We start from the raw sequence: 14784 nt of genomic DNA, 5'->3' as shown, positions 1-14784 counted from the left end.
TGAACACAGCAGCACCCCAAAATCAGTCCCACCCCTGCCTCAACCACAAGGTCCACCCTAGAGCCCCCATGAAGTGCTCCCTCCCAGGAGGTGCCCTGGAGGGCCCCACCCTGGGGGTCCCCGTAAGTTTATGGCAGGGTGGGCGATGTGTCTAAGGCTTCATGAAGAATGCCCCCTAGGATCCCCCCTCCAGGGGCGGGTCCCTGAACCCACAGCCCGGCAGGATCTGGGGAGGCTGGATCTGCGTCCTGCGCCCTGCGTAGTTCTGGCCCAGCCCCTCGTGGCTGAGGGAGGGGTGAGGCCGAAGAAGGGAAGTCACTGCACCTGGAAGTGGTAGTGTCGGGGTTGAGGCTAGAACCCAGGCTTGGGGACCACGATGCAGCCCTGACCTGTGTACACCTTGCTGCCCCCAGGCCGCCTCAGGTGAGCGCAGGTGCCCAGGGGCAGGCCGCGTGGGCTGGGGGCCCCGCCCTGACCCCCACCCCCGAGGCGGGCTTCTCTGGGCGGCTTGGGGCAGAGCAGGCGGGCAGAGCGGGCAGAGCGGGGAAGCCCCCGGGCTGGCGCATGCCTGTCGCCTGCTGCCGGAGGGCCCAGCAAGGTGCCAAGAGCCATGGAGTTGCGGCTGGGGGGCTACATGGCAGCGGTGGCTGCGGTGAGTGGGGGAGCATGGCGGGGGGGGGGGGTGGACAGCCTGGAGCCTGACCTCAGGCTCGGTCCCTGCGCTGTGAATGAAGGGGCCCAACTTCCTTGGGAAGTGTGGCAGCCCCACCCCCCACCTTTCAACTTACTTAGAGACTCAGCTAGTTAGAGGCTCAGCCGGGCGGGGCCCTTCCGCTGAGAGGAAACCCGCGCCCCGGGGCCAGAGGGGTCTAGGGGCCCTAGGTGGGGAAAGCTCTGGGTCCCCCACCTTAAAGAGAGCATCAGGGGATGGGGCGGCCCGCCGATGCCGGCGCCCTGGCGGAGGCAGTACGCGCCAGAGGAGCTGGCTGGGGACGTCTGCTCTGCTTCCCCCAAGTCTGGTCCTCGCAGGGTGGGAAGGGGAGCGCGTGACCCCACAGCCAGGGGCACCTCTTCGACTCAAGAACCCGAGAAGTGGGCTGCTCTGAGGGCAAGCGGGTGCCCCCCCGAAGTAGACCAGTTGGAGCAGGGAGGGGCCGGTGTGGCGAACCCCGCTGGAGCCAGCAGCGCCCGTCCTCCAGGTCCTACTCCTTGTGCTGCCGGGTGCCCAGGGCCAGCACAGCACTCCCGGTCCTCCGTGTGACTGTGCCTACAATGTCCAGAAGAGGAGCGGTCGGTTCTGTTGCAAGGGCTGTCCAGCAGGTGAGCCGCCGAAGGGGTGGGAGGGCTTGGGGGAAACTGAGGGCAAACAAAGGGAGTTGGGGGTCAGGCAGGGTCAGGGAGACGGGAGGTGGGGGGAGTAGGGAGCCAGAGAGAGGAAGGAAGAGAGGGGAACGCGGGAACCCCTGTGACTGTCTGACCCAGGTTTGATGTCCACAGGGCACTACCTGAAGGCCCCCTGCCCAAAGCCTTGCGGAACCGCCACCTGCCTTCCGTGCCCCCGGGGCACCTTCCTGGCCAGGGAGAACCACCATGAGACCCGCTGTACCCGCTGCCGGGCCTGTGATGAGGAAGGTGAGGGGCCTAGTGCTCAGTGGGGGGCTCGAGCAGTCCACGGCCAGGTATTTCTGAAGGAGGGGCTGGGCTTAACCTCTGGGTGTGACAGGCCTGTGTCCGCCCGTGCCAGGCCTCCGCCCTGATCCTGCCCTGAGATGCCTTTGCCCCTTTCTCCCTGATGCCCCTCCTCTCGCTGCATGTGCCTCAGCCTGGGACCTGTGGCGATCTCCATGCTTCTCTCCCTTTGGGGGTGGCGCTGTCTCTGGTCTGTCCCCGTCTCCATTTTCCAGGGGATCTGCCCCCAGGCCCCGGGGGAGGGGGCTCTGGCCCTGATGGCCTCCATTTCCCCCATCTCCTGAACACTCCGGCCAGTCTCCCAGGTGGCCGTGACGAACTGCTCAACGGTGGCGGACACCCACTGTGGCTGCGAGCCAGGCCGGTTCCCGGAGTGCTTGGTCAAGCCCTGCAAGGTCGGCTCGCCCTTCCGCTGCCACCCATGCTCAGACTGCAGGGCCCTGCACCGCCACACACGGGTGCCCTGTGAGTACCCCCATTCCGGGCTACCTCCCCCGCCCCCCAACTCCCTCTCTCCCTTCCTGACCCACAAGCCGTCTCCTGGACTGCAGGTTCTGCCAGCGATTCGGACTGCGGGACCTGCCTGCCTGGCTTCTATGAAGAGGGCAACAGCTGCGCGCCCTGCCCCACGTAACTTCCTGGCCGCCCCGGGGCAGGGAAAGGGAGACGGAGCCAAGTGCGGATCTCAGGGAAGGGGAGGGAGCTTGGTCCTTGGATGCTAGAGGGAAATCTGCGTTAGGACGGATAAACGGGGGCGTATCTTCCCCCTTCCTCAGACTTTCCTGTGGTCTTTCCAGCTGCGCATTAAAGAAGTATAGGCTTTGTCAGTTTATAGAGGGAGCCACGTTGATACGCTTTCAAAACTTGGGCTGAGATTCAAGATCTGCCGCTTGTCCTCTGGGAGATCTTGGGCAAGTTACTTCGCCTCTCTGATCCATGGCTTCCCCGTGTGCAGGTTCTCCCCAGGGCTGAGAGTCAGGGGTAAAGCACTTTGTCCGAGCGTCTCCTGAGCCCCGGGTGTATTAAGCACCTGCCATCTTCCAGAGATGCTCTAGGTGTTGGGGACACGACAGGGAACAAAGGAGGCACATCCGGTGCTCACGGGGCTGACATTCTTGTGACCCTCAATCTAGTCTACAAGAAGCTTCTTAAGCAGTGGCTGTCATTGTTGTTCCTGGGGACACTACTTTGGGAACATTCCTGGTAGTGTGGCTCCCAGGGAAGAGGCCTAGGGAGGAAAGGGCCTCTGGGATGGAGAAGAAGCCCCTCTTGGGTGTGTTCTCCCTCACTCCCACCCCCTCCTCTCTCCTTGCAGGAGCACCCTCGGGAGCTGTCCTGAGCCCTGCGTGACTGTTTGTGGCTGGAGGCAGAGTACGTGGGTGCTGGGAATTGGAGCAGGACTGCTGGGATGGACCCGGGGAGACTGGGGGAGACTGGGGGAGGCCGTGACCCCACCGCTCACCAGCTCTTCTCGCAGTGTTCTGGGTCCAGGTGCTCCTGGCTGGCCTGGTGGTCCCGCTCCTGCTTGGTGCTATGCTGACCTACACCTACCACCGCTGCCAGCCTTGCAAGCCCAGTGTTGCTAGTAAGTACAGGGGCGCATGCATGCACCCGTTTCTAGGGGCATGTGGTCAGCATGGGTAGCCCCGAGCCCACTCAGCCCTGATGCAGAGAGCTGGGGCGGGGGTGTACAGGGGAACACAAGAGGACTTGGACCAGCACCCAGGTCTAGGAGTCTTGCCTGGTTGCTGATGAGATTCTCTTTGTCCCTCGGCAGATGAAGCTGGGACAGAGGCCCTGACTCCCCTACAGGTAAGCACAGAAGGAGTATTCTGGGAAGAGGGCGAGCCGGCACCCAGGCCGCAACGTTCTGGAGCTGAGAGGTTGGGCCTTATGATAGCCCGTGATCCCCAGGGTCTGGCATGGGGCCTGGCACAGAGTAGACCTAATGAACGCCTGTGAGTTCACTGAGTTCTGAGCGACTGAGAGCAGCATAGCACCTGTCCCTAAGTGGCTCTCAAAGGGCTGGGCTCCAGACAGGTTCTGTGGGATGAGTGCCCCAGGCCCCGCCTCAGACTGGGCTGGGGGAACAAGAGCAGGCCAGCAAGGGCAGGGTATTCCAGGCCGAGGAAATAGTCGTTCTGGGCCACAGCGCAAGGTTATGGCCAACTGCGGGAGGCAGCCTTGGGGAATGTTCGCTGACCCAGCCAGGGACTGGCCGCTCCGGGCAGGGACCGCAGACAAGGGGCCTTATTTAGTCAAGTTGGGTTGACCTGGGGCTTCTCTTGGCTTCCAGGCCACCCACCTCTCACCCAGGGACAGCACCCACGCCCTCCTAATGCCACTCGGCAGTAGTGAGAAGGTCCATACCGTCCAGCTGGTTGGCAACGGCTGGAGCCCTGGCTCCCCCCAGACCCAGGAGGCGCCCTGCCCGCAGGTGGCATGGTCCTGGAACACGCTGACCAGCGGAGCTCCTGGTAAGGGACCTCGCTGGCCTGAGGCCTAGACCCCACCCTCCCGAGACGCGGACTCGGTTCCTGGGGCACCACCTGGCCCCTTCCCATCCCGAGCCGATCAGGGGGTCGTCCCTGGCTCGCCCTAACCGCGGTTCCCGCCCGTGCCCTCCCCTGCCGCCATCCCTGCCCCACCTCCGGCGCGGGTTCTCCCTCCCCACTGGCCCTCTCCGCCCCGCCCTCAGACCCTCCGCCGCCGCCCCCGCCGCCGCCCCCGACGCTCTCGCCAGCGCCCCCTGCAGGCTCGGCGGCCGCCACGCTCCAGCCCGGCCCGCAGCTCTACGACGTGATGGACGCGGTGCCGGTGCGGCGCTGGAAGGAGTTCGTGCGCACCCTGGGGCTGCGCGAGGCGGAGATCGAGGCCGTGGAGGTGGAGGTCGGCCGCTTCCGCGACCAGCAGTACGAGATGCTCAAGCGCTGGCGCCAGCAGCAGCCCGCGGGCTTGGGCGCCGTCTACGCGGCGCTGGAGCGCATGGGGCTGGACGGCTGCGCCGAGGAGCTGCGCAGCCGCCTGCAGCGCGGCCCCTGACCCAGGGCGTGCCCCCCCAACCCCGCCGCCCCGGAGCTCGGCGGCCCTAACAGAGCCCTAAGTACGGTTACTTATGCGTGTAGACATCTTATGTCACTTACGGAGCCGGAGCCCGACCCCGCCCTGCGCCGGCCGCCCTCCCCGCCCGCGCCCGGCTCCTGCCCGCGGCCCAGACGCGCGGACGGACGCGGCCGGCGGCGGCTCGCACTGTCCGCGCCCGAGCGCGGGAGGCCCCGCTATTAAATCTGTGAACACATCTACTGCGTGGCGTTTCCGCGGGGCTGGGGCGCTACGTGGCCCTGGCCTGGCTTCCTGGGGGCGTCGAAAGGGAGCCGGAAGTCTCGTCACCCCGGGGTCGGGGACCCACGTAGGAGGCCGGTGCGGCCCTCGGCTCCCAGGCCGCACCCCGCCCCCTCGGCCGTGCCCCAGTTACCCCGAAAGGCAGAGGAAGTCGCGGCGACGGCGCGAGAGAGTGAACGGCAGCCCCGGCGGCTGAGAGAGCTTTAATAGGGGAGCGGGGCGGCAGGCAGCTGGGGGGGGGACACGAGTGCGGGGCCCCCGCCCCCCCACCCCCCACCCGCGCCGCGGGAGGGCCCGGGAGCGCGGGGCGTGGGTGCGCAGACTTCACGGCGGGGGCGGGCGGGCAGGGGACGGGCCCCGAGCGGCAGCTCCGTCCCGACGGCAGGTTGCTGTTACCGCTTCTGGTAAACAAGTGACTGAGAGGAAGGCCTCGCGCGGATGGGAAATGCGGCCCGGGCGGGCAGGGCGCGGATCTGGGTCAGGACTGGAGGAAAACCCCTTCCCCGAGCGCGGGGCCTGCCTCCGCCCAGGATGCGCCAGCCACGCGGGTTCCGGGCTACGGGGGAGGGGGCTGCGGCCGGTCGCGCGCGCCCCGCGGGGAAACAAAGTCGCCACCCACGGGGCCGGGGAGATCTCTGCGCGACCTTCCACGCGCATGCAAATGTATGTAAATAGGCATGCAAATAAGCAGCATCTTTTTGCGTCAGCAGCTTGCTTGGGCACTTTTTCTGGGCGGCTGCGGCGGCGGGCGCGCTCCAGCGTCGCCCCGAGCTGGGGGTGCGGAGGCCGGAGAGGGGGCAGGGAGGGGTTCCAGCGCGGGAGGGGGAAAGCAGCGCGGCTCCCAGCCCTTCCGCCCGGGGCCGGGCAGGCAGGGGCGGAGGCTGGGGCCCCTCGAGCTCACGCGGCTGCGAGCAGGAGGGCGGCATCTAGTACTTATTGATGTCCCCCTTCTTCAGGATGATCTGTCGCTGCCAGGGCGCCAGCTTGGTCTCGTCGTAGCCCAGCGTCCGCAGCTTCTCCGACTGCTCTTTCTCTCGCTGCATCCTCTCCTGCTTCTGTCGCTCCTCTTCTTTCCTAGGCGTGGTGTGGGGGCAGAAGGGCGGGCAGGGGTGAGGGTGGGCCAGGCACCGTGAGGGGCTCACGGCTGTCAAGCTGTGGCTCCCGGAGGGTGGGGGCTGAGTTGCTAAGGACAGAGGGGCTAGTTGTTGGTGGCCAGGGCAATGAGTTCCAGGAGCAGAAGGGCTAGGGGATGGGGATTGCGTGGGGAGGCACAGGGCAGGGTTGGTGGGCACAGGGGGGCTTGGTTGAGGGCAGACTGGAGTCACCCGGGCACACCCATGAGCTGGGGGGTGAGTGAGAGGCTATGGCTGAATTATTGCTGGCTGGGGTATTACTGGCAACAGTGGTGCTGGGTCAGGGGTGTGGTGGAGGGTAAGGGGGAATGAGTTCTGGGGTACTGGGGTTGGGCCGCTGGACAGCAGAAGGACCACATTACTGAGAGGCAGTGGTGGGTACTTAGGGACAGTTATTATAAAACTGGCTAGGGGCACCTGAGTGGCTCAGTCATTAAGCATCTGCCTTTGGCCCAGGTCATGATCCCAGGGTCCTGGGGATAGAGCCCCACATCCGGCTCCCTGCTCAACAGGAAGCCTGCTTCTCCCTCTCCCACTCCCCCTGCTTGTATTTCCTCTCTCACTGTATCTCTTTGTCAAATAAATAAATAAAATCTTTTTTAAAATAAAATAAGGGCTAGGTACACACTGTTCACAAAATAGCCACTAAATAGATGCGGCCATTGAGCATATGAAATGTCAGAATGAGACACACTGTAGGGGTAAAATGCACATGGCATCTCAAAGACTTTGTGAGGGGTGCCTGGGTGGCTCAGGGGGTTAAAACCTCTGTCTTCGGCTCAGGTCATGATCCCAGGGTCCTGGGATCGAGCCCCAAGTTGGGCTCTCTGCTTGGTGGGGAGCCTGCTTCCCTTCCTCTCCACCTGCCTCTCTGCCTACTTGTGATTTCTGTCTGTCAAATAAATAAATAAAATCTTTTTTTTTTTAAAGTGTAAAAGATCTCATTAATAACTTTTACACTGAGTATGTATTGAAATAGTATTTTTTATATGGGGTTAAATAAAATATATATGTTAAGTTCACCTATATCTTTTTATTTTTTCAAGGTGGCTACTAGAGATTTTGACATTACAGAGTGGCTCACATTATACTTCCATCAGCACTGGGCTAGATTACTGGGGCGGAAACTATGTTCTGAGGGACAGAGATCAAGGTTATTGACAGTGAGACTGTGTTAACTGAAGGCCCGGTTAATGGGAGACAGACAGGGCCTGGGTAATTGGGAACTAGGCCGGTAGGGCAAAAGATGTAGACTTTGGGGCAGGGGCTCAGTTAGTTACTGGGGGAGAGGAGTCTGGTAGCATCACTAGGAGCAGAAAGGTGGCGCTACAGACCAGAGTGAAAAGGGGGTGTGCTCAAGATGAGGCTGGACAAGGGGGCAAAAGCACGGTGCCCAGACTGGGGAGGGGTGGCAGGCTGGGCCCAGTCCCACACTCACCGCTTCTGCTCCCTAGAAGGAAAAAGAGACAGCATCATTTGGTGCCACCATGTCAGGGACGCGATCAGGACATCCTACCAAGCCCTGATGCTTCCGGTTCCCCAGCTCACCTCTCCTCTTCTAGCTTCTTCCGCAGGAGGTCTCGCCTCCAGGCAGGCATGCCGGCCAGCCGGGCCTCCTCCTCTTCCTCCTGAAACACAAGCACAGAGCTTTAGGACCAGCATGGGCGAGGAGGTAGGGGATCAGAGGGGGGTGCACGCCCAACCCGGGGGCATGTGCACCAGTCAGGGACAGTGGGCTAGAGGTGTCCTCCTACAGGGCACATTGATGAAGGTGCCTGGCCACAATCCCCTTAAAGGGAATCTCCTAGGCTCTGCCTCCTTGTAACTCAGGCCCCGTATCCTAAAGGTGGCACCAGAGAGGTCAGAGCTAAGGTGTGGGAGAGGAGCAGAGAATGAGCTTCCTCCCCACTGGGGCAGGCTGACAGATGACCCCAGGCCCCTGACCCGACTCTCTGGGCAGACCCCGAGTTGGGCCCCCACAGACCCAGCCAGCTCAGAGAGGCTCAGGCTGGCCTCCAGCGTGAAGAACCTTCTGCCCCACATGTATCCTATTCCCAAGGGAGCAGACGCTACTCCATAACTGTGTGGTGGCAGTGACCTGGCAGGAGTGGGGGCGGGCATCCAACACAGGCGGCTCACAGCAAAGAGTTTTATTACTTGGGTGTTTACACAGGAGAACATGTCACACGGAACACTACACACGTCGCTCCATGACCTCAAAGAAGTAGCTGTGAATTCAGTGGAAAACCAGAGAGAGGAGAGCCCCACTGCCCCAAGGGGGACCCACGGTCCCTCAGGGGGCGGCTTCTTCCACCTGGCTCCAACACAGAGCCAGGCAAGACTGTAGGGCCAGAGGGGAACACCGGGTTTGCCCTGTGCCCCGCCCTGCCCGTTCTGGCCACCGCCCCACATCTGGCCATGCTGGGGTTTCAAAGGCTGCGGCAGCCTGGTCCTCCTGGGCACTCTGGGTTCTCCAAAGCCACCATGCTGGCTTCTGGGTTCTTCCTGCCGACTTTTGGCCTCCAGAGGGCATCAGACAGGCATCCAGGCCCTGGTTAAGGTGCTTGAGGGGAAATTCCAAATTCTGCTCAGATATCAAAGAGCTCTGCCTCCTTCTCTTTCCAGAAGGAGAAGCTGCGATCGATGTAGCGGCAGATGTCCTCGTTGCTGAACTCGCCCATCTCAGACACCAGCTCCAGGGGATCTTCCGCGGGGGCTTCGGAACCAGGAGGGTCCCATGTGGGGGGCGGTGCAGCCGGCGGGGGTGGGGTGGGGGGCTGCGGCGCAGGAGCTGGGGCTTCGGGCTGCCCCTCTGGCCAGTCCACCGTCTGAGCCGAAGCCATCTTTTCCACCGGCTCCCTCTCCTCCTCCTCTTCTCTTTTCTCCTCTTCTTGCTCCTTCTGGGCCTCCTCATCTTCCTGGGCTGGCTCGGCCTCTGGGCTGTCTCCAAAGAACTGGCGCCTGAGGTCCTCAAAGCCGTCGCTCCAGCTGCGCCGACCAGCCTCCACCTCCTCGAGCACCACGCGGTGGAAGAGGCGGATGAGCTCCCACGGGTGGCTGCCCAGCCGGTCAAACATCTCGTAGCACAGCAGGTGGCGGAACTTGCGCTCCTCACGGCTCAGGCCCATCTCGAGCAGCTGGAAGTAGCCGAGCATGAAGAGGTCGAGCGTGAGGCTGTCGTAGCGCCGGGGCGCGCCGCCGTCGAGGGGCGGCAGGAAGTGCTCAGGCCAGTACAGGCCGTGCGCCAGGCCCGAGCCCGGCGGGCGGGCAGGCACCTGCCGCAGCAGGCTCCGCCAGTGGCCCAGCAGCTTGCCCACCACCTGCCGCTGCTTGAGCAGGCGCAGCAGCCGTCCGTCGGGGCCCTCGGCGGCCGGTGGCTGGGGGGCGTCGGCGGCGTCCGGGGCCGGGCGCGCGCCGGCGGCCACCACGCGGGGCAGCAGTCTGCGTAGGCGCGCCTGGGCGTGACGCCCGGGGCCGCGGAAGGTCCACTTGCGCCAGTGCTCCAGGAAGAGGTAGACGATGCGCTCCTTGCGCATATCTATGTAGTCCTGGACGCCGCGCAGCTCGGGGGCCAGCGGCGGCCGGCGCGCGGGCGGCTCGGGCTCGGGCTCGGGCATCGCTGCCTGGTGGCCGGGAGCGTCCGGCGGGCCCAGGGCGCCCAGGGAGTCCCCGGCGGCCGGCAAGCCGTTGGCGGCGGGGGGGTCCGGCTCCCCGGCGCTGGCCGCCACGTAGTCCTCCTCGAGGATGGGCTCTCGGCCGGAGGCGCCGGCGGGGAGCGAGGGCTTGTGGCGCGAGTCGCGCGCGGGCGCCGAGCCCTGGGCGCGCAGCTCGTAGACGGCGCGGAGGTGCTGCACCGAGACGCCGCACTCCAAGATCTCGCGCGCCACGGCCTCGCGGCACCAGCTCAGCGAGTGCGAGCGGCCCAGGCAGAGCGGGCCCGGCCGCCAGGGTGCGTCGGGCAGCGGGGCCAGCGGCTGGCCCGTGTCGGCGGCCAGCAGCTCGGCCAAGTGCGCGGGCCGGCCGCCCAGCGCGGCCAGCAGCGTGGCCATGCTCTTGAGCAGCGTGGAGATCTTGCTGCACCAGGCGGGCAGGCTGGCGGCGCGGCCGTGCATGCGGCGCGGGTCGACGGTGAAGCGCGGCGCCGAAAGGGCGGCCGAGATGGGCAGCAGCTGCTCCAGCTCCAGCTCCAGCTGCTCCAGGCGCGCCTCCAGCTTCTGCGCCTTGTGCAGCACCTGCAGGTTCTCGATTTGCTGCTCGATGCGGAGGATGTCGGCTTCGGTCATGAGCTCGCCGAAGGGCCCGAGGATGGCGTTGTGCGCGCTGGAGTACCTCCAGCCCTCGCGGGGGTAGCAGCACGAGCTGGCGGCGGTCAGCTAAGGCGGGGAAGACAAGAGAGGGGAGGGAGGCGCGTCTCCCTCTGGCCCGGTTCCCGCAGCGGCCGCTGGGGGCGCCATTTGCATGTCCCGGGTGGTGTAATGGCTCCGCGGGGCTGTGCTGGCGGGGATGGGCCGAGCCCGGCTGGCCGGCAGGTCACTACACTGGGACGAGGCTTCGGCCCAGGCCGCTACTCCGGGCGCCGGGCAGTGTCCTCTTTGGTCGCTGGCGGGGTCGTCGGGCGCTGCTGCAGAGCCAGGGCGCGGACGGCGTCTCCACACTCGGCTGGGTTGCTCATTACACCACCGAAGGAACATGCAAAAGGCGTTGAAGCCGCGACGCCCGGTGGCCCTCCCCCACCCCGCCTCAGGTCTGCGACCTGGCGAGGCCTCACCCAAACGGAGGACCCCTTCTCAGCGCCCTCTGTAGCCCAAGCCCTCCCTGTGCGCTCTGCTGGCGTGTTTGCGGAGCCCGTGGCCAGGCTGTAGCTTCAGCCCCTAGTCCCGGCAACAGGAATAATAATAAATTGATGGGGTCAGGCGCGCCAGGAGCTTCCAACAGTTTTGTTCATTCCTCACTTGAGTGAGGGCTTCTCCAGCCCTGGGGGCGGGGAGAGGGGGTGCTGTCTTCCTGGTGGTTCATCCTGACTCACTACAATCCCTTCCCCACAGACAAATGGGATGAGGCCGCTTCCCCCACGTAACCCCTCTCCCAGGTTGCCGACTGCTGCAGGAGAAAGTCCATTTTCTTCAAGGCCAGGCCTTGGTGATCTGATCCGCACTGGCCTCTCCAGTTCCAGCCCTCTCCTAGACAGGCTCAGAGCCTGCTTGCTCTTTGGCCCGCTCTGTTCCCAGTCAACCTCGTGCTCATCTCCCAAGTCCACCATGGACATCACTTCCTTCTTCCCTAACGCTGCCTCCAGCCCAAAGAGGATGGTGGGTTTAGGGCCGTCTCAGTCCTCTGCATGCCCCGTCACAGTGCGCTGCAACAGCCCAGCGACTGGCCTCCCTGCCCACTCAGGCTCTCACGTGACTTTGTTTTTTATTCTTGGGGGCACTTACGGCTCTATTAAGGTGCTGTGTTTGCTTGCTGGTTGACCCCCTGGCACCCCTGCTGCCCTCGCGGCCACCTCGAAAAGGCCCTGATATGTTCGTCGTGAACCCCTAGAGGCTCCCACAGTGTGTGTCATATACACAGCACTCAGGAAACGTGTGTTGAGCAGGTCGATGGCAAACCATCCTACCAACCAGTCATGACCAATCATCTAACAGAGAAGAAAATATCCTGGGCTAGATGAGGCTCAGAACTGGTGCCTAGAAAGTGGCAGTGCAGGGAAAGGGCCCAGGCCAGGCTGACGGCAACCAAAAGTCCCTGCGGGCTCCTGGAGGAGTGTGGTCCCTGGACCAGGATGCAAAACTTCTCCCAGGAGCTTCCCAGAAAAACAGAAGCTCAGCCCCGCCCAGAGTTCCTGAGCCAGAATCAGAGTTTTTACGAGATTCCAGGCAGCCTGAAGCACATTAGAGTTTGATGAACTTTGCCATCTCACTAGAAGGGCTGCTGGAGGTGGGGGTAGGGGTGGAAACTGGGGACAGCCCAGGTCAGGGAGGTCGTCCAACCCTGCTTTTCCCCCCCAAAGGTAGTGGGAGCCGCCCGGGGTGGAAGGGACCCGCCTGCCGTGGGCGGATGTGGGGGATGGGCGGAGGCCCAGGGGCAGACCCTCGGGACTTCAGGCAGCCCCGCCCCGCCCACCTTCCGTCTCTGCTCCTCCTCCTCCTGCATCTTCAGCTGCAGTTTCCGCACCATCACCTGCCGCTTCCACTCCGGGATGGGCCGGCCCTGCTCGTCGTGCGTGGGGATGAGCGCCTCCACGTCGAGCTGCACGCCGGGCGCCGGGGTGGCGGGCGGTGCCGGCGCCACGCTGCCGTTGAGCAGAGGCTGGGGCCCCGCGGCGGGCGGGGTGGGGCTGCGGGCCCGTAAAGGCGCCGGCGACGCGGGAGGCAGCGGCGAGTCGGACTGCAGGGAGAAGCAGCGACACTGAGGGCCTGGCGGGCAGGGACGAGGGGAGCCGGGACGGGAGGGCCAGGCGCGCCGTCTACCTGGGAGATCGGCTGCCCGCTGCCCGAGAACACCGTGGTCAGTCCCTTGCTCTGCGGTGTTGGCTTCAGACTCTTGCCCGCCTTGATCTCAGCCAGTAGCTCGGAGTTGTCACCCGTCGGGGACATCATGTTGAAAGACTTGGTGCCTACACGAAGGCAGGAGAGGAGGTGCTGGCTGGCGCTGGGGCTGGGGCTTGCATCGCTAAGGCCCCCCATCTGCCCCTCTGCTGCCCCCTTCCCTAATCAGGAAGGGCGGGGCCCCTGGGAGGCTCCCGCAGACCCCCAGAGGGAGGTTCCTGCTCCTAGCTCAGGGGGCCCCACCATCCTCCCGGCCCTACTCACAGGGCATGGGGGCCCCGCCTGGAGGCCCCCGGGAGTACATGCTGGCTCTTGGACTGCCCCGGGGACTCAGTGAATGTCTCCGCCCAGGACACTGACTGACCAGCTTCAAGACACTACGTGGGGGCAAAGCCACCCGACCTTTGTCCTGGGTTCCCTGGCTCGGCCCTGCTGGGGTGGAGTCTCCCTCCAGCCCTCTCTGAATCAGCGAAGCTCAGTGACCCTTGGACTGAATCACCCAGGGCCTCCATGGCCATATAGACTCTTTGGAACTCTGAATGTCGGAACCCAACCGGTCCCTCCCCCCCACCATACCCATAGACAGACACACACGGACACGCTGGTTGCAAGCCCGTAGCGCACTTATGGCAAAGCGCTGCTCAGCTCGGGGAGACCTAGTAGAGAGGAGCTCTTACTAAGGATATGGGGTGAAAACACCCAGGAAAAAGAGCCAGGTGAAAAACATGCAAATATCCAGTGCACGGAGTTTGCATTTTCTGACAAGGCCAGCGGAGGTGACTGGGGTTTGGGAAGGGCTGTCTTTAGAGACCGAGGAGGGGTGAGGGCTGGGTGAGGGCAACAAAACAAGCCAGCAGGGGACTCTTTGGTTCCCCCAGGGCTAGGGATCCCTGACCGAGTAGCAGGAAGGGTAAAAGGAAAAGGTGCCAGGTGGGCACTGGCAACAGGCCCATTTATTTAGGCAAAACTGAAAGCCCCGGACAGAACTCGTGGGTGTGCACGCGGGTGAGGTGCAGGTAGGAGAGTGGTTGTAGTGCAGAAGACCCCCGGCCTGCTGGCCCCTGGCCCTGCCCTGTCCTTCGGCCTTGATTTCCCTGAGCATGCCTTGTTCCCCACCCCACACCTCAGCCAGGAGCCACACATGCAACACAGCTACTCACTCTTCCTGAGCCTCAGGATTCTCACTTCTAGGGACCGAGAGGAGAGGAGAGAAGTGACAGCAAAGTTAGGAGAGAGGGAGGGGGAAGGGGCCGGGTGAGGCTAGGACAGCGGGGGGGGGGGGGGGGGAAGAGACAGCAAGAGAGGGGAGGGCAGAAACATGGGAGGGAGATGCACAGAGGAGGGGGAGAGGACAGAAGGAATTTTCCAGCTCATCTGACTTGGCTCAGGCTGCTCTGGGGCTCCACGAGGGTGGTCCACCCAGTTCTGGCTCTTACTGGTCCCTGGGGATTGGGTAGAGCTGCCACTGGCCCTGACCCCCCCACCCCAGCCAGGGCCTCAATCTTGGCATTGGGTTGGGATAGGGCACCCAGCCCAGGTTCTGCTGAGAAGCGTTGTCTTGAGAAGCCCAGAGTCTGCTTTGCTTCTGTTCCTAGCCTCAGCCTTGCTCCAGATGGAACAAGCTCACCCCAGAGCTGGGGGGCCATTCTGGAGGCCCTGGTGGGGGTGACCATGCTACCATGGGCTCTGGGCTGCAGGGGCTGAGGCTCCACAGGTGCCCTAGGGAGCCCAAGCTCCTCTTACTCTGGACTCCGTCATACCCTTGCACTTTTAGTTAAGGAGATGAAACTTTGGTTGGTGTCACTAAACATGGTCCCTGCAGTGGGTGGCTGGGCAAACCCCTCCCCTCAGGCTCAGGTGGGAGCGTAGGTCCCCGGGGCACCACCTCCTGGGCCTTACACGAGCCTTGGCAGGCAGGAGTCTGGCCCATGTTACAGAAGAGAAGCTCAGGAATCCTGGTCACCAGCCTACACCTTACAAAGGATGTGGGGCTGCCAAGTGGGGGAGTGGTCATCAGGAGGGAAAGGGCAGGGCGTGATGGGTCACTGGCCTTGTCCCCAGAGCAGGTCCTA

At 63.9% G+C, this 14784-nt stretch overlaps 2 protein-coding genes across 10 annotated transcripts in view; one reads left to right on the top strand and one right to left on the bottom strand.

Moving 5' to 3' along the window:
• Nucleotides 1-159: 159 nt before the first annotated feature.
• On the top strand, nucleotides 160-4987 carry TNFRSF25 (TNF receptor superfamily member 25). Of its 2 annotated transcripts, none has more exons than XM_082686823.1 (10): nucleotides 160-652; nucleotides 1200-1320; nucleotides 1498-1632; nucleotides 1987-2154; nucleotides 2241-2319; nucleotides 3005-3060; nucleotides 3167-3274; nucleotides 3467-3501; nucleotides 3986-4166; nucleotides 4445-4987. In XM_082686823.1, exons 1-10 carry the CDS (start codon nucleotides 611-613, stop codon nucleotides 4729-4731), a joined length of 1212 nt encoding a protein of 403 aa, XP_082542949.1. In that variant the 5' UTR covers nucleotides 160-610; the 3' UTR covers nucleotides 4732-4987. The 2 variants fall into 2 exon arrangements, with proteins under 2 accessions (XP_082542949.1, XP_082542948.1); XM_082686822.1 differs by having other exon boundaries at nucleotides 4388-4987.
• A 98-nt stretch (nucleotides 4988-5085) lies between these two features.
• The window catches only part of ESPN (espin), a 31374-nt gene continuing 21675 nt past the window's right edge, over nucleotides 5086-14784 (bottom strand). For 3 of the 8 annotated variants that reach the window (XM_082686787.1, XM_082686789.1, XM_082686790.1), the window contains 4 exons: nucleotides 13873-13899; nucleotides 12635-12780; nucleotides 12288-12551; nucleotides 8300-10537 (listed from right to left, as the gene is read on the bottom strand). In XM_082686787.1, the coding sequence (XP_082542913.1) occupies nucleotides 8753-10537; nucleotides 12288-12551; nucleotides 12635-12780; nucleotides 13873-13899 (2222 nt within the window). In that variant the 3' untranslated portion in view covers nucleotides 8300-8752. Of the gene's footprint in view, nucleotides 6106-6253; nucleotides 7615-7712; nucleotides 7793-8299; nucleotides 10538-12287; nucleotides 12552-12634; nucleotides 12781-13872; nucleotides 13900-14784 lie in introns of those variants that run through there. The other 5 variants (XM_082686792.1, XM_082686794.1, XM_082686793.1 and 2 more) reach the window with 4 other exon arrangements.

Source organism: Mustela nivalis, assembly GCF_964662115.1.
Source record: "Mustela nivalis genome assembly, chromosome: 10".
NCBI lineage: Eukaryota > Metazoa > Chordata > Mammalia > Carnivora > Mustelidae > Mustela > Mustela nivalis.
Note: the sequence above shows the minus strand (reverse complement) of the source record. Positions and strands in the feature narration are given on the sequence as shown.